The 19,158-nt window shown below is 44.6% G+C and overlaps 1 protein-coding gene across 1 annotated transcript; it reads right to left on the bottom strand.

Moving 5' to 3' along the window:
* Positions 1–3,903: 3,903 nt before the first annotated feature.
* Positions 3,904–18,983, bottom strand: ntn5 (netrin 5). Its single transcript, XM_085758978.1, has 7 exons — positions 18,783–18,983; positions 11,463–12,895; positions 10,843–11,031; positions 9,120–9,269; positions 5,920–5,970; positions 4,994–5,074; positions 3,904–4,891 (listed from the first exon to the last, which is right to left on the bottom strand). The coding sequence occupies exons 2-7, from the start codon at positions 12,883–12,885 to the stop codon at positions 4,320–4,322; spliced, it is 2,466 nt and encodes an 821-aa protein (XP_085615104.1). The 5' UTR covers positions 12,886–12,895; positions 18,783–18,983; the 3' UTR covers positions 3,904–4,319.
* Between the last annotated feature and the right edge of the window lie 175 nt (positions 18,984–19,158).

Raw genomic sequence — 19,158 nt, 5'->3', positions numbered from 1 at the left:
ACACGGTGGCTGCCAAAATAAGGTTCCGCTTGAGGACTACAAAGACAAAATGAGGTTCCCATTGCAGACTACAAAGCCGAGGAAGGCCCGAGACCCCCCCGCCCCCCAGACGTTTGGGACTAAAGACCGGACCAGACGACTGCTCGACACCTGGGACTGGTAGTGGGAACAGTTTTTACAGGAGAAACCAGATTCTGGACTAGTGACGGCACTCGTTCCACACAGTCCGTTCCACACTCAGACTCACTCGTCAACAAAGTCGATACACTGACTTTGTTTCTGCAGAATGTCTGTTGTTGTTGTCCTTTTTATTTTGACCCACTCTGACCTTGACTTCAGGAAGAGGAACTGCTTATTTCTCAAACTCACAGTATGACACATGCAGTAAAATCAACCCAGCGCAGGTCGTCAGCAATGCAAATCCTTCAAATTAAAGTTTTCCCTCTGGTTCATGCTTTCCAACATATAGAAAAATTAGTTATGACAAACTATTGGTCAAATTATATCATGCATATCATGATCACTCCATGCATTATTACTGTATTATCTATTTTATTTACTAGTTCATCAGACGTTTGCAGCACTTCTCTTAAAGTCATACCCTTTTTTTCTTTAAAATGTTTGCAGCTTGCATTAATGTGACTTGTTCCTCAAGTTGATCTAAATTTAAAGTCATCTATTTTTTACTATCTTTATCTACATATCAATGGTTTTGACACATTATATAAAATGGAGCCGGATGAAGCTCTCCTGCTGGTGACCATCCATCCGAACAAAAAGCTGTTCAAATAATAAGACCTCATGTGTAGTGAGAGATTATTTAGGATCCATTTAATCTACAGTGTAGCAGATTTTGTGAGGCTGCAAACACTAACATACTTGTACCATACACAATCTATCAATGAATCAATACTAAGGAATATTATCTATGTAAAACTCACTGCTGAGGTTAGTTTACGTAAATGACACTGCAGAAACATGGAGATCGGTGCATCATCATGCTGTTGAAAATGAAGCGTTAAATGACAAAGCGCAAAAGCTCCCTGTATGAACATGTTTGTCATTACTTATATCTGTGCTGTAGGTGTGTGTGTGTGTGTGTGTGTGATGTTTCTGCCCGGAGCTGTGCCATGCTTGATTAGTCCTAATCTAGCTGGGAGTCATGTTGCTGTGTCGGCGGCGTGTCTGTATGGAAGGCATGCAGGCTGCGGATCACAGGGATTGACCCTCTGCCTCTCAGGTTAACAGAAGCCCTGTATGTGTGTCTGTATGTGTGTGTGTGTGTCTGTATGTGTGTGTGCGTCCTGAAAACAGTGTGGTGGCGAAATTTGCTGAACTTCGACTTCAATTCTGGAAGTGTGTGAAGAGGAGATGTGCAGGCTAAGAGAGGGTGAAGTGAAATTTGAAGTGTGTGTGTGTGTGTTCTTGTACATACGACATTGTGAGGACTGGAAAGAGTTTTTAACCAACAGAGTGAGGACATTTTTGGGAAGTGAGGACATTTTGGCCGGTCCTCACTTTTTCCTAGGGCTGTTTGAGAGTTAAGACTTTACGTTATAATTGGGTTTAAGTTAGGTTAAGAGTAATGGTTAAGGTTAGGGTAAGGGGCTAGGAAATACATTATGTCAATGAGTGTCCTCACAAAGATAGCTTTACAAGTATGTGTGTGTGCGTGTAAAAGGAAATGAGAGGATAAAAATAAGAGTCCGTGTGTGTTTGCAAGAGGTCTAGTTGAACTTTGGCTCTGGCTGCAGTGCAGGAGGAGTCACCTCTCGTAAAACCTACCCTCAGCAGGTTGTAAACATAATACCACACACTCACAAACACACACACATACACACACACACACACTGCTGCAACCCCAGGCCACAGAATAAGAAGAAAAAGCAGATCCTCATTTTTTTTTCATAAGCCACCAAAAGTCAAGTCGTGCTGCCATGGTCCGCAGTGCCTCGGTGGAGTGTGTGTTGTCAGTTTAACGTGAACAAAGCGGCGCACACAGAGAGCTGTGGGCTTAAGTTGTCTTTTAGTGTCTGTGTAAGTGTGTGAGTGTTTGGAGAGTTTCAGGATCAAACCCTCATGTCGACAGAGGCTGCGCCGAGGAGACGACCGCTGACAGGTGTTTCCTGCTGTAACACAGCAGGTGCTTCGCGTTCCCACACACACACACACACACACACACAGATTCTTCTTGTACCTCTAACACATAAGTTAGTATTATTACACACGTGTGAATGTGATACAGCTGTAACCCTGCACCCTTCTGCTTTGTCTTTGCTGTTGTGTTGAGTTTGAGTTTTGTTTTTCTTTTTTAAATAACTGATTTTTTGTAATGCGTATCAGATTTCCCAGCTTTCCTGAACTAATCCCAACACTGGAACCAAAACAATGAGCTAAAAGATGCTAAAACGCACAAAGCTGAGGAGTCATGCAAATGTTTTATATGGGTTTGTCGCCTTTTTTCCCCCCCACTTACACGTTGTCATTCAATCCATTGTTAATATAAAAATACTGATTATAGCAGCCCGGAGTTCACACATAGTGTTCTGGCTTTACAGCGCGGGGTTAGGGTTAGGGCGGCTTGGGTTAGAGTTCCTCACAGCATTTTGCACAGGATCAAACGTCTTCCTGTTTCCTACGCGGCAAAGTTACACCTCACACAGAGAACGCTGACCATTCATATTTAAATGCCCATATTCATGAAGAATTTATATTTAGTCTATATATATTATTCAGAAGGCGACAACAAAACATTAGACCAGTAGAATATTGTGATAAATGTACATGTAAAATAGGGTTAGGGCTGGGATATATAGGGTGAGGGTTATATATACAGTTATGTTTAAAGTTGCATGTACTGTACTTGTTGTCGTCTGGCTTGTTCACATTTAGGTTTTGGATTTTGGATTTCCTACATCTGTGGATTTTTGTTTTGGGGCCTTGGCGCCAAGAAGCTGTTGATTCTGGACGTTTGGACCTCGTAAGAGTAGAAAAACACGCTGACACACACTCTCACCCTTCCCACTTCATGATCATCAGTCAGCGAGTCTATTTTTCTCTTTTTATTTTCAATCGCTGGCTTCAGCACACAGAGCCACGACCAATCACTGACACGGCCGCAACCAAAACAACGTGGCAGCTCAACAAATAGGAGCTGTTCCATCTGTCTTAATACACCCCCACCCCGCACCTCCGCCATCTCCCCTGGGCTATGACGCCATATCTCCCAAATGGAAACAGAAGCCATGACGACAGGTCGGACCCATGCTTTTTAGATCCGTATCAGGGCCGGTGACTGTCTATCTGAGGATTCCTGCGCGATTAGAAAATGAGGCTGGGGTTAGTTTGGTCTGTGTGTCAGCTGTCCAGATTGTAGATAGTGTCCATTTACCAAAATATTGGACAGAATGAACGCAAGGTGTACGTACAGTGTGTGTGTGTGTGTGTGACAGAGAGAGAGAGAGAGCTGGGGCTTGTTTAACTTTCATCCAAACTCATGATAATAAATGTTAAAGTGGAAAATTGGCATAAAAACTACAATAATGATAATAATTTGTACATCATTGTAATTGTCACAACTCCTTCTGGCCCAAAGAATAAGTAAAGAAACACATGAAGAAGTGTCTGAGATTAAAGGATTTTATAGATTTTATGCAAATATTAGTTCAATTTTTTTTTTTTTTTTTTACAGTGGTTTTATAAATAAATCAACTATATGTATGTTGAAGCTCAATATTGGCAACTTAAAACTATTTAATATAGATTAATTCATGTCAATATGAAAATATTAAGAAAACAGTCAAATATATTGTATCAGCCCCTTTTTTGGTAAAAACCTTTTCTCTTATAAAGTAATTTAATCATAAATATAATACAAGACAAAAATACTGCGTGGCCTTTCAGTCAGAGTTTAGTCAAACTTTAATTTTCAAAAGTTCCTTTAGTAGAAAATATTAACTTTCTCATAACTAATATTTCACATAGCACCAGTTTTGTCTCTTGATACTTTAGACTCAGTGCTCCGTCATGAATTTGACCTTTTGCCCTCCAGAAGCAGTAACACGAGGAAACGTGTGTTTGTTCACATTTTTTAGATCAGTATTTGAACATCATATAACAGGTGTGTGTGTGTGTGTGTGTGTGTGGAGGATTATAAAGTGTGTGTAAAGTCAAATCCTGAAATGTTGTAAAAGTCTGAAAAAGCACTTTCTTCTCTTTTAGCGTAGCATCCAGGGAGCCGGAGGACGAAGGTGAAAATCTCAGTCATCCTGTTTATACAATTTCTCCTTGTAGGTTTTTTTTTTCTTAAAAACTTTATTTTATTCAGGACTTGGACTTGAACACACCAGAGCAGGTGCAGTGGGTGACGGGGTCGTCACTGTGGGTTTAACCTCGGTGTGAGGGTGTGTGTGCGGCGCTGCTGAGGTCTGAGTCTCGTCCGCTTTTATAGACTGTGTGTTCACGCTGTCTGAGTCTCTCTCGGTCAGCAGGTGAGGGGGGACGTACGCGGACGGGGGCTGCGAGTGCTCCCTGCGGGGGCTGTCGGGGGATTTGGGAGGGCAGCGGCCCTTCTTGTCCTGCCCCCGGAAGCCCCTGAGTTTGGAGCTCCAGTGTTCCCGCCACTGGAGGGCCAGGGTGGAGCGGTCCGCCACCAAGCGGCTCTCCTCCGGGCCCCAGCCTCGCTCCCCTTCCTCCGCGCCGATCAGGAGGTAAGTCCGACCCACGTGGAGGGCCGGGCAGCCGCAGCCGAGGTCGCGGTCGGGGACCCAGAGGGAGTGGAGGCCCCTGCGAACGCGGGAGGGCGACCCCGTGCGGAAGACAATTTGGACGGAGATGGAGAACTGCCACCAGGGACCTGAACGCTCCATCCCTCTCACCTGCACCTTCAGCACTGAGGACAGCAAAAATATATTATTATTATAGTCAATACATCATAGACTGTACGTTTTATGACACAGTGATATAAAAATAGATACAAAAACATGACACCAACCATAGTCCTTGAGACAATAGGTCTCCAAGTTCATCCTGACTTTAACCTGAGAGGGCTGGCAGTACGAAACACACTCCTCCGCTAGGGGAGAGAGAGAGAGAGTGAAGAGAAAGGGAGGGAGGGAGAATGCATCAAATGAGAGGGTATCACTTCACAGCGAGCATATCAGCACATGTCTTTGCCCCTAATTACAATATGGCTGCTTCTATTTGTCATCACAGTATCCTGTGACTAACAGATGATCCGCGGGTGCAGCAGGTGGGACATTCCTCATGCTGCCACTAGGAGGAGGTGCTCAGCTACACGGCTCCCGAAACTGTTTTAATTCAACGTCCTCTCTGTTCAGAAAAATGTGGCCAAAGAAAAAAAAAAAAGGCGAGACTTCAGGGAGGATTTTTGTTTTGATATATGATAAGTGCCATAAATCTCTATGTTATACATGAGGTGACAGGGTTAAATGGATATGTCCGGAGTGAGACAAAAAACATAAAACTAAAACAGACAGAGAAGAATCCGTGAAATGCTGAGATTTTGTTTTTGCTTTCCCTGTCAGTTTTCATTACCGCAAGATTTACTTTGACTGAAAGTGGCGATGATTATAATACAATATTATTGTTGGTACAATATGAATAGGCCTACATTTTATTCTAAGTAGGTCTAAAAGGGAAAAAAAAGCCAGGGGTTTCTCTTTTTGTTTAATTAAGTGTATTTCCTCACACTGGGGGAAAAAAACTACAAATCCAGTACTGCCATTAAACAGTCACATCACTCATAAGTAAATACAATTACCGGTAGAGGGGATGTCGGGATACAAACACATGCTCATGACAACAGGTGGTTTCTAAGGTGACTGTGAAATATCAATTGCACCTATTAAAAAGGTGAAAATGAATAAGAGTGCAGCTCCTGCCACTAAATCCGCTCACCGATGCTGTACTGAGGCTGGTACACCGGGGTCGGCGCGACCTCTTGAATTCCTGCAAACATAAACACAGTTTCAGACAGGTGACAGCAGTAGCACACACACACACACACACACACACACACACACACACACACAGACGAGTGTCGGCCTTCCTGTGGACGTTTTAGTTGGTGTGTTATGCTTGAACGCCTCTCAGTACGTGAGGCATGCCTGAGCAGAAGATAAGCAAGTGTCAAAGTGACTGTTTGTGTGGTCCTTTTACGGGCTAGTAGAAACACTCTGTGACGCTCTCACGAACGCACAACGATACAAACTTTACTTTAAAAAAATTCAATAAGGTCAAGCCATCACTTCTTGTATGGTTTGGTTTCAAACATTAAACAGAGTCTAATAAACTTCATGTGACCATGTAGTGTGTGTGTGCGTCTGTGAACTTGCGGATGGAAAATGAACAACCTGCTGGTCTGAACATACATTATCCAGGTCTCTTGTAAAAAGTGTGTGTGTGACAGCACGGCCATATATTACCAAGCTCCGCGCTCTGTACCCCCTGTTCGTGTCCTGTCCTCTCTGACACAACTGGGCCAGTGACACCCTACACCCCCACCCAGCTGACTGTCCCCACACTTTTAAAAGACAGGAAGTCACTTGTGTGTTTGTGGATGTGCATACTCTATATGTGAGAGGTCATGATGAGCCAGTAGAGAGAACCTGTCTGAGCAGAACTAGGTGTCGTTTGACATGTATTTAGATAATGATGCAGTGTTTTACCTGAGTTTCAGCTCTGATACAGTGACAATGTTTTAATTTAGAGGCCAGTTTGTCATATGCTACGTATATAAAATCTCTAGACACAACATAAACACTGTCTCATGAATAGGGAATAAAATTAGAATTGAAAATTCAGAAATATCTTATGAAAGAGTGAATAACAACAAGACCATGTGTTGATGATAACTGATATGTAAAACCCGTTTAATGCATATGATAATAATGTCAGGGCAGATGTTTGACCTTGATATTATTTTTGTTGCCTACAATTCATTACGGCCTACCAAAAAAAGAAAAAACACAAAGAGACAAAATACATGAACACCTGATATCATTATCATTATTTAATTTTGTATAGGTATTGTGATAATGTCATAATTGTGCATTACTTGGAAATTGTGCAGTGATCTGGATAATGCTGCTCAATCCACGGTTAAATATGTTTTGTTAGGTGTCTGTCCTTTTCTTTGAAACTAATGCATTTCCTAGGCTAACTATCTAATTTAATATTTAAATAAGAGTTCAATTAGGCCTACACTTGAGTCAACAGCTGCAATGACAGCTACTAAAATCCTGTAACATCAAGTTTCATTAGCTTAATAAAAATTACACCAGTTCAATTCAAGTCATGTTAGCTTCATGTAAATTACGTTAGCTTACTATTTATATTATCTTAAAGCAGAAGTAAGCAGAATGTTTGTGTTAATATAAGTCTTAAATAGTTGTATCTTCTGACAGCAATCACTTACATAGAGTGTTTGGTCTGAAACACGGGTCTGTCAGTCACTCTGCTCTGCTGTAAGCCGAGGAGAAAACTTTCCTTGTATCCTACAACCTTTATCCAATGAGGAGAGAGAATGGCATAAAGGGGCGGTCCTCTCTGTGTGTGCAGCCAAGGGATGCGTGTGAATGTGGTGACGTAGGGATGATGGCGGGACTGCTAACTCCATCGACTGACAAGAAGTTAGCCAAAATGACCGGATCGCTTACTTCTGCTTTAATGCAAGTTACTTTAGCTTAATATTTTACATTTTTATATATATATTTTACTTAATCTTAATATAAAGTACTTTAATATAAATTTGCATAATGTAGCCTACAATGTTAGCCTAATGTAAATGGCGTTAGCTTGAGCAGGCGTTTAGCTGAGCTTTTTTCTCCACCATGGCTGCCTGTAGTGACTTCCACTGAATTACCAAGATGTTACAAAGTAAGTAATTAGTTTTGTCCAAATTTGTTGTAAGTTTATTGTGTTTTGACTTTTGACACATAGTCTACTTAGCTCTGTGAACTTCCTGTGAGCTTCTTGCAGTGCGGACAAACGTTTTCATGGGAGCTAACTTTAAGTTTAGCCTGGCCCACCTCCGCGTGCCTCTAGCTCTGTCCTATGAGAGGAGGAACCGAGGTGTTGGATGTGGTGTTGGGTGGGGGTAAGAGACTCTATACATAGCCTGAGATGGACTGGCAGTAAAAACAAACAAGGTTTTCTTTCACTCACTCCTTTCACTGGGAGAGTTATGAGTCTGGGCCCTGTGATGGGGGGCGTTTTGAGCTGCACAACAGGTGTGAAGCTCGTCGCCACTGGCTCCCTATGTCACCTGATTGGGGCTTACACAGCGTTAGTGGCTGTGTGGTTGTCGGCACTTGTGCGATTAGCCGGACGAGCGCACGTGGGATTAGCGCTCGCCGCTGAGGTTCGGTGCTGGTCAAGAGCGGAGATATGAGATATTGAAACAATCCACTTGATCTGACTCTCATCCCAGATCAGCTGGAGATGAGGTTTCCCTGTAGTGGCCAGCTCATGTTCGCGCTGCTATGGAAACCGTCTCCAGGGATGAGGAAAAGGGGACACGCTGGGAGACTGGGCCAAATTGGTCCGGACAGCAGCGGCTCCTTTTATACTGAGCTACTATTTGATAAAGGATTAGAGCACTTGATAGAAGATTTAATCCATTTAGGCCGCGAGCAAATGAGGCTGAAGGAGAAATTAAAGAGGTCACTTTGTCATGACTGACAAGAAACTATTAAAAGGCTGTGATTTATTTGAGAAGGGCAGCATGCATCAAATGCAGAGAGATATTTTTTAAGATAAGTGTAGACAACATCCATATCGCAACAAGTCCTCTCCTCTAACCTAAACAACAGAACGGGTGGTGCTCTGTGACCTGATCTGAGGCCGTTTTCTAAGACCTCATCAGGTTTGGTTGAGTTTAAAACTGCCTGGACAAGGACAATGGAGGACTGAACACTGTCGAGAGAAACCAGCACTGAAGACGATCCTCAGATATTCCCAACATGAATGCGACCTCTACCTTTCCTTCGCCCTCCTGTCAAACATGGGCCGTCCTTAAGGATTGAGCAACTAACCAGCGCCAACACTTTTCATAATCTCTAAAGGTTATGGTTGGGGTCTGTTAAAGCACGACTTACGTATGCAGGGCCGTAGAGGGGACTTGCCCTGTTTGTATCCTGGGGCACAGCGGTTGCACCTGGGGCCGGTCACCCCGACTCGGCACAGACACTGACCTGACGTCTGGTTGCACCAGCGACCCACTGATCCCAAGGGATGGCACTGGCATGCTGGGAAAGAGAATGAAAAGATTAGCATTGATGTAATCATATGTTTACAGCCTAGAGCTAATAGCAGGGTGCAACAAGCTGAAAATCCAACATTGACATGCTGTCACCTTCTAAAACTCAACGTGTTCACCAATTCCCCATTGAGTAAAGATAAAGCAGTATGAGTGTTTGTTTTGAAACTGTATCTTGCAAACTTGTTAACTTCCCCCTCTCTTGATATGCTGAAAATATTAAATTGTGCAGATTTAATGAAAGTCAGACTCCACCAAAGATTTCACAACAATTTGGTTGGGTGGTCTTGTGGGGTTAGCAGTGAAGACAGCACATCAGGGCAAGTGGGAGGTATTTTAAGCAAAAACGTGTTAAATTCTGTGACGACTGAACGAAACACGGACAAATGCAATGGACAGGATTAAGACAACCATCCATCAGCGACAGAACTCAGGTTTAATCCTGCATGACAGCGAGCATCTGTTCTGAGGGGGAGTGTCCTTGAGCAAGAAGCAAGACCTTTACTGACATCAGGTAAGAAAGTCTTTCACTATCCTGGTGAGTAAACAAAGAAGAGTTCCTCCATGAGAGTCCCGACCTTTTTACCATTATTGTTTTGGATGATTTTAGTCTTTGTCTGTGTGTGTTTAAATTTGCTGTTGTGATGCTGTATAATGATTACTGCCTGGATTGGCCACGGTTTACACTGCAAAGCTTTTTATTTACCTATACACTCATTGGATAAGACCCAGTGAGAGAAGACGGATAGAGAGAGGAAGCCACACTTGAGCAGCTCTGTTCACACTCCAGTAATGTTTACACAAGTCCTTACAACCCGGCAGGAGAAAATGAGTAATTATATCACTACTGGCCTCCGAAATGGTAACTCTGTGAAATATGGCATCGATAAATTAAAGCCGACATGACAAGACTGTGAGGTGATAGATGTGAATTTAGAGTTTCAAGCATTAAGAAAAAAAAGATAAAACATGGGGATGTTTAATCATAGCTCATTTCCCCCCTGCTACATGTGTCAAGCTCAAGAGGGCCCATTAACGTTGGATATATTCGGCCGAGCTTCCACATGTGCATGCCAGAGTGTCACAGTCACTTAGGACATGTGACCAGTCAAAGATCAGGGGTCACGGCAGATGCCAACCGGTGGTAATGATGGGGATACAGGTGGCAGCTCAGTGGGGGTTTTTGTGTGTGTTTTTGTGTGTGCATATCGCTAACAGGAATAGCTTTTCCCTATCACAATGTAACCGGCCCATAAACACATGCGTGCGCTGCTGTACAACAGAGACAGAACGGACATGTAAACACTCAGAGACGTGGATTCAGACTCCCAGACATAAACACTGTCTCTAACACTATGGTTTGCTTTTCATCTTCCAGGAATACACAGACAGTTACATGTTACATGCACAAATACACAAACAAGCATGCACTTAATTTTGACCCAGACCCCAAACACACACAGACACACACAGACACACACACACACACACACACACACACACACACACAGACACACACACAGACACACGCACACACACACACACACAGTATATTGACTGACGTTGGCAGGCCTTGCGGTGGTTCATGGTCTTGCTGTGGTCGCGGGTGTATCCGTTCTGGCAGTACTGGCAGTGGCGCCCGGCCGTATGGTGGCGACACTTCTGACACACACCTCCGCTGCGCCGGCCTGACTGCTGAAACACCTCCATGCTGAAGCGGCACTTGTTTGAATGGCCGTTACACTCGCAGGCTAAACAAAGGATAAATACATGTAAAAAAAAAGAGGCCGCACAAGTCACCACTGAAATTTTGGATTTGCTCATTTCTAATCTCAAATGTTTTTTCAACTGTAAAATTACTTGCTCAGTGGGTATCTTTGTAAGAATCAATGAATTTGAGAGATCTGGCCTTAAAAACTGCAGTAATCTAAGTCCAGTGTGTGCAGAGTGAGGATGAAGCTAGAATGAGCCCTTCACTGTATTTGTGGTTAGGGTGTCATTGATTGAGTGATTGAGTTCAGAAAGTACAAAAAAAGACTCATTTTTACTACCAGTTATTCCCCTGTAGGTCTGTCCTATATCTACCCTCCATTATAGATGTGTGACCTCTGCTGTGTTGAGTTGTATCATTGCATATGAAAAAAAGATTGGGGGTAATAACTAACATAGTGTAATGACTCACCAACACAGGGGTTTGGGTGCGTGGGTGTCGCCCGATGCCACGGTCTGTCAAAGTAGAAATCCTCACACACATCACAGTCTGGCCCTGCCGTGTGATGCTCGCACACACATACCGCCCGGCCTGAGTCGTCCCGGCGACACCTGGAAGCGTGTCCGTTACACTTGCACCTGCCTCCGACCTGCAGGTCAGACAGCGCCAGAGGAGCTCGGAGAGAGGAGATAAAAGTGGACGGAGGAGCCACCTGCAGATTCCTAGCGCTCTGTCTCGTGTTGAGGTTATTGTTCCTCCTCTTCCTCAGTTCCCGCCCTTTGTTGCCCCTGTTGCGCCCCTCCACTGTCCAATCGCAGTTACCATGAGGGCAAGGAAGCCAATGAATGCGCTCCTTCTTATGGCCGCGACCTCTACCTCTGCCACCTTTCTTTGAAGAAGTGAGAGCGTCCGTGCCAAAACCGGCCCCTCCTTCTTTGCTGGTCACATTGTGTCCATCTTCATCTTGACCCGATCCTTTGTTTTGACCCTTCCTTCCATGTTTGTCCACTTTACTCCTTCCTCTTATCTCTGAGTTTTTCACCTCCCTGTCAAAAAAAGCCAGTGTATTATCAGCGTTTAACTTGTCGACCTGATCCCCAGTGCGACCCTTGAAGCCCGATCTCCACCTCAGATGCCCGTTCCTATCATCTCCTTCTTTATCGTTGACGACTTTGGACACCTGATGGAAAACCACCCGTATGTCTGTGGCCGTCACCCAGTCCTGGAGGGTGGGGCTGTGGTCGAAATCGGGAGAGGACGGTCGTCCGTCCAGGGTCGAAAAGGCCAACACCATCCCGCCCCTCTGCCTTTGCAGGGGGCGAGGGTCCGAACAGAGAGGTTCTGTCTCTTGATGCCTGGTCTGTGCCACCGTCTGGGAAGGCTGCCCGAAGTTTCCGAGGCAGTCGCTGGAGTAGCGCTGCATCGGCCTCCACGTTCTCCCGAAGTCCATCGATTTGAGGATGGAAATGGAGATTGGATCCGACGGCTCCCCCTGGTGGCAGAACTGCAAACTTATGTAGGTGATCTCAAAACGACGGCCCAGAGGTACGGACAGGACCCATTCCCCAGAGTCAGTACCTCTGTGGGCCATCCAGCAGGTGAGGTTGTGAGGGTTGTGGAGGTCTGTCAAGGTGATGATGTTGTCATCGTAGTCGGGCCCTTGCTGCGAGTGAGTGGCGTTAACCGGCACCCCATAGGCAGCGTTGATAAACTCCGACAAGCAGTGTCGCGGGCGTCCGTCTAGGTGATAGCAAGGGTCGTGAGGCGAAGTCCAGCTCAACGGGGTGTGGGAAAGGGAAGAGGAGACGAGGGAGGGAGGGAGGAAAAGGAGGAGTAGAAGGAAAACAGGGAAGAGAGAGGTGGAGGGGGGAGGGGAAAAGGGTAGGAACATCATGTCATCGAGCCTGGGGAAGAAAAAAAAAGATCATTTTAAGAGAAAACCATGGGAGCTGGATCATAAAAGAAAAAAAAAACATAAACTGATTGATTTATATGACTCGCATTCAAAGCCAAAGAGGGAAATCTAAGATCGACCACCTGTGCCTTTATTGAAAACACACAGTACCAGCTCACCACATCCCTTCAACTGCACCTTATTGGCTTTTCGGTAGAACTCAGTAAAGATCTCATCCCGTAAAAATGTAATCTCCGATCTTCAGAGCGAAGTCAGCCACCGGTTTGAACCCATGACCTTGACAGCCTTCAAGAACGTATGCGTCTTAAAACTCCGCGCAGCCCCCCAAAAAAGAGTGGATGAGCGCGGGGTGAGGAAGGGCGCGCACCCAGCGGGTCTGTCTGAAATGACAAAAAACATGCCCGACAGCTGGGGCTAAACCCTGAGCTGGACCACATCCATCACGTTTATGGCTTTCCTTTTCAAATCACTTTTACCGTTGGTCAGTGTTGCAGGCGAGCGAGGGGGCTGAGCATGACCGGTGTGAGGGGTTATCGAGCAGAAGAGAGGGTATGAGAAAATAGACAGAAAGAAAAGAGGGGAGGGAATAAGAGGGGTTGGAGATTAGTGTTGGGGATGGTGGGGAATGATTTATAGATCGAAATGTGTGTTCAAGTTGAGCCCCTACGTGGATACTTCCGTAGTAAAGACATACATGGTCTTGTCTAAGTCAGCACTGCGAACAAATCCCTTCCCGTCCCTTACAACTGGTGATCAGAGTAATTTATATCAGTGTCAAGATTTGATGCCCCAGAACATTAATTATGGCATGTGGACACAACGAACAATGAATCTACTCTATCCGGAACTAGTGATTTATTGTTTACCACAGCTCACATGAAGCCCAGAAGCGCATTCCCTACGAGCACTTCTAATACTTGTTTCCTGCGAGGAACGGACAACATTTTCCACTTTCTTTTTTTTTTTTAGCCCATTCCCGACTCTTTCCTTCTTCGGAGAGCCGCCGTTTTCTCGACGATAACCACCTTCCCTTCTACAACCTTACATTTCTCCGTGCTCCGTCCATCTATCACCTGCCCCCTTCATTCTGCCCCTGGAAATATTCTTAACTGCTCTGAGATTGATGATGCCCTAACAAGCGTTTGACACTGACAGCAAAGTCAGCAGGGCTGCATAAACCAAACCCGTAGGAGAGGACGGGGCAGAGAGCCTCTCCGGCCTCGTCATCGCGCTCAATTAGCCAACAACCGAAATATGAGGCTTCCCTCTGGGACCACACAGCTCTGGAGGGGCCTGCGAGGAGGCCGAGGCACTCCCGCCCCGCTGCCACGGACAACCCTGCTCCGTTCCTGACCTCCGAAATAGAAGACGTGCTAAAAAAGCGGATCAGTTCAGCCCCCGGTTGAGGATAAAAGGGGAAGATCGGGCGACTCAGATTTTGTGAAGCTGTTACAATCAACGAGCACGGTGATGAGTGGTCTAACTGTGAGTCTGGTGCCACCGAGCCACATTCCTGGGGTCCAGAATGCCTTGGCTGGTCATTCCTGACGTGTTGAGACATGCCCCGCGGGAATCTGAACGCACTGATAAAAAGCAGGACTTATAAGTTGATCGGATGATTAATTAGGTCTCCAGTTTCATTCGGTGTCTATGTCTGTGACTGTGTAAGAAGGGAAGAGAGTGTCGGAGGGGATTATGTGCAGGGCAGAGGTTATTAGAGGATTCAGAGAAGTGGTGGAGGGTTGAGAGCACACGAAAGAATTCACTCTGGATGGGGAATGACGAGCGAGCGTAGGCGGGCGGGGGTTCAGGGACGGGGTGGGTGAAACACATGAGGCTAGAAGAGAAAGGGGGCGGTTGTTTAACATTCCCATGACATGCACTTGTTCTTGTCTTTGTCACATTACATGACTAATTAAACATTGGCCCATTACAACCACTTTGATAAATGGATGCTCATCTGAGAGAGGGCCCCTGAGGTTTTTAATGCGCCCCACTAGGCCAAATCCAGACTCTCTCTTCTTCCGAAACCAGATCGTCTGTCTGGCACCGCCACCCTAACCCACCGGATATGGTTTCAACGGTTTTTCTCCATCGCTTTCCATAAATTCACACGGCCCGGGGTGTCAGGACAACACGTTGAAGATGAGAGGCATTGCTTGTGAAGTGCAATTTGATGAGAATTAAATGCATTTTTTGTTTTACACCACTTTTAAAACATTTTTTAAATTATTTTTATTTTGCCAATGTGCATTGCGTCCAAATAACAAAAAGAGGCCATCATCCCGTTTCCCCTCTTTCCAGGAATCCTCAAGCTGAGGTCTAAATTACAAAAAAAAATACAAATACGCCCTCACTTTGGATACATGAAGTTTCAGAGATAAAGTTTTGAAATAACTTGGCAGCAATCTTTCATGAAAAAAAAAAAAAAAGCTTATACAGCCAAATAGTGGTATGATGAGATCAACAACATCTCCGGCGGGTGATCTTTAGAAGCAGCTATGCTTGGCTGGCAAGTGGCTGGAAAAATACTTGCTGACAACCTGGGGGCATGTTTACAGCATAGTCGAACAGAGGAGAGTGAGGAGACCGCCGCTCATGTTCGTGCTCGAAGCCGGAGCAACAGGCTGCAAGTCCATATTGATTTCCTAATGTAAATCGCCTCCATTCATTCTTTGTTTTCTTTTTTTTTTGCTGAAATGCAGTTTCAGGGCAATTAAAGTGTCTCGTGAAGTTAATCAAGGAAGAATGTTGGAGGAGGAAAAAAAACAAACAAAGGAGCTGTTTTATGGTTTGGTTTTGGAATCGGTACACTTCCCCTCGGACGTTTTCATGTTTTACTGTCTTACTATTTTGAATAGATTTAGACGCTGATAAGGAGAGAAAAAAATGCCAAAGGAAACAGAAACAGATCTCTGCAGGATCCTTGTTTGAATAAGTGTTCGACCCCCCAATTCAAGTCAGTGTGAAGCGGGCTTATCGGAGGAAGAGGGGGATCTGTAGGGCAATAAAAGAGGAATAACGGTCTGTTTAAAAAAAGACGCAAGGGGAATCTTGAAGATTTTTTTTTTTTACATACATACATGTAGCTCCTACCTCTAAATGTGATGGTTTTTTGATTGCTTTCTAGGCTGGAAAGGGGGGAATTTATGGTGGGATTTTAGGGGGTGGTTTAAGCAGGAAATGAGGAATTTAAGTTATGGAAATATAGCGTAGAAACCTCTGGTGTGTGGTATTCTCTCTTACTACCTGTTAACTCGCTTTGGCCTGTTCGCACATTGGAGCTGTGGGCCTGTCTGGGTCTGGAGCAGTTCTGGGGAGCAGATGAGCTGGATTTGGCCTGTCTCACACATTTTAACATTCCTCGTCATGGGCAAGCAGCTCCGTCCAGCCACGAGCGGGGCAAAGACGGAGGCAAATATTTTAAATCCAAATTGCTCTGCTGCATCGTGAGGAGATTCAAAAGGGCAATTTGCGGTTTGTGTATGTAAACAAGAGGCTTTGGAGTTTAAATCAGGGGTTTTATATGAGGCTGCTAGTCTCTGGGAAGATTTCCTGGGGTTCTCCGCTCCAAGACACGGAGCCTTTAAATAAATATGATCAATTATATAAGCCCTCTCTCTTATAGCCGACATGTTTGAAGCCGAACCAAGGCACCTGTTGGCGCATGTTACCACACTGACACCTTTGTTAATTTGCAATTGTCCTCAGCCGGTCAGAAATACAACACTGGGCTGAGAAGAGAGAGGCTACGTATGCGGTCTGTATTCCCAAACTGCATTCCTGCCTGCACAGTTGAAGCCCATGTGTGTGTTATTCCACACGGAGCGGATTCCAGGAGCTCTGTTTTAGGTGTAATAATCTAATTTTAGTGGGGCAGCCCGGGAGGTGGAAGCAACAGTCAGCACAAAATGGATTGTCGCCGCTCGTATCTTTAGCTAAAGGCCCTGCGTCCTTCGTGCTTGCATCTCCAACAAACTGCCAATCTGCTGCATGTATGTGTGTTGGGAAGGGGCCCCCAGGGGCCAGAGGTGCCCCCCCCACCATCCCCAACCCCACAGACAACACACAGAGCTCCTCTGCTTCTGCGTTGACCCGTGAGCCCTGCTTACTTCATTTGTGAATAAGAAAACACATGTCACCCATTTGATATTTAAGTTTCCTGTCAATCCGACCCCCCCTTTACAGCCTCATACAAGTTGGCAAGAGGCTTTCTGTAAAGCTCCGGCTTCACATGTTGATATTGAAAAACAGATGGAAATGAAATCATTGTGATTCTATGTTGCAGTCACGCCAAAGACAACCTCAGGCACGATGGAAATAAAAGTGAGGCCTGTGAATGTCAATTAAATCCACAAGGTGTCATTCAGTTAATAATGAAGAGCAGGCGCTTAAAGAGAACAAAAGCACTGCGGGGGCTGCTGCATTTATGAGAACAAAAACAAATAAAAAGCTCTCATGTTTCTTTTTCCCTCTCAGCTAATTTAATATTAAACATGATTATTCGATTATAAGAAAAAAAGAAGCACGCCTCAGCCTGTTTTAATTAATTTCTACAGCTGCCAAAGTTACATTAAAGGCCTCATCTGTCACCCAAATTGAAGCCCATGCATCCTACAAAATAAAAGCAGCAACATTTCTATAAGAGAAACATTATTACAGCCTATCATTGTATTTTCTCCTACAGGTGCCACAGAGGGGAGTTCAGGACTCTTTAAAACAGCCCGCAGTCACACACTCGGTTTGCGGTCGTTTCATTTTAATGGAGCAGAGAATGATATGATTCACTTTGCCCATGGTTCATTACACACATACATGTTGGTCATGTTCAGTCTGATGACTTTGGCAAAAGAGCTGAGGGAGAAAACCCTCGGAGCCTGATTACATCCACTCTGCAGCTAATTGCACTTGTTAAGCCTAAATTGGCTGCAGTCAATTAACTTTATCTCCCAGAGAGGAACAATAATATTTACAGAGTGAGGCTATCACAGTCTGATCAAACAACTTCATTCTGATTTTTTTTTGTTTTTTTAAATCTTGATAATTAGTTGCAGGTGTTTTAGGGGAATTCTTCCAGTTAATTAAAAAAAAAAAAAAAAAACTCCAGATATTGTCGTTTTAGGTTCATATTTCATATTGTTTTGTTCATTTGAGACGCAGTGACAAAAATCTAATAATAACACTTTAAGGCTGATTTTAATTTTCATAATAAAATTTTGTCCCGGCGGCGGCAACATGCAGCAGTGAGCGTGAGTGAGGAAAAGTTGTTAAAGTTAAGGATTTATGAGGGAATTCAATCCCAGTTTTTAAAGTAAAAATGTCAACTTTGAATTTATTGTTATGACTTATAAGGGAAATAATAAGGTGATTTAATTTAATAAAGAAGAGAGTTGCGGTTTGGCCTTTAATCTAAAAGGGTTACACACCAAGAGTCTTTAGCCTACAATAAAATCCAATATCAGATGTCTTATAATAAAAACAAATATTATAAGAAATATGAACATTTAAAAAAATAAAGTGTGAATTTCTATGGAGAAGTTGAGCCGCAGTGACAGAATAAATGTCAGGATATTTCATCAGTTTGTTCATTTATTTGATATCCTACAGCAGAAACTGACACGCAGTGTTAAAAGTCCCTCTCATATAATTTTAAGAGTCATTTTACTGATTCATCTTTAAAGATTTCTGCTCTTAGTGACAGAAAATACAGGATCAGACTCGCCGTCCACGCGCTGCTTGCTTTTTTACGCGCGACTTGAGCGCAGAGGAAACTCCGCAAACAAGTCAAGTGTCACCCTGAGCCCCCGGAGCGCCAGAGATGGACACGCAGAGAAAGAGAGAGAAGGAAGAGGAGGAGGAAAGGAGGAAGAGCTCACCATGTGCCTCGCAGTGATTCTCCTTCTCCCCACTTCTCCCGCTCCTGATCGCGAAGAGGAGCGCACCAAGTGTCCGGACATCCAGCTCCTGCTCGTCTGCGGAGGAGCGGAGCGGGAAGACGAACCTACCGAGAGGGGGCAACACACCGGGCTCTGGAGGAGGAGGAGGAGGAGGAGGAGGAGGAGGGGGGAGGGAGGGAGGACGAGAGGGAAGCAGGCAGCGAGTGAGGGAGGGAGAGTGAGACAAATTACCGGGATCAGCTGGGAGGTGTCTCTTCTTATAGTAACTGACCTGAGCCAAGAAGCCCCCACCACATCCTGCTGCCTGACGCACGACGCACCTCGGATCTACTGTAAATCCATCACTCTCTAACAA

The sequence above is a fragment of the Trachurus japonicus genome, chromosome 18 (genome assembly GCF_045865225.1).
Source record: "Trachurus japonicus isolate A0001 chromosome 18, Traja_1.0".
Lineage (NCBI taxonomy): Eukaryota > Metazoa > Chordata > Actinopteri > Carangiformes > Carangidae > Trachurus > Trachurus japonicus.
This window is presented reverse-complemented; position numbering and strand designations above follow the sequence as displayed.

Coding starts and splice junctions, on each gene's coding strand:
- ntn5 (XM_085758978.1), bottom strand. CDS start 12,885: ATGATGTTCCTACCCTTTTCCCCTCCCCCCTCCACCTCTCTCTTCCCT. Junction 9,270..10,842: donor CCACCGCAAGGCCTGCCAAC/GTCAGTCAATAT, acceptor TCTCTTTCCCAG/CATGCCAGTGCCATCCCTTG. Junction 5,075..5,919: donor CCAGCCTCAGTACAGCATCG/GTGAGCGGATTT, acceptor TCTCTCCCCTAG/CGGAGGAGTGTGTTTCGTAC.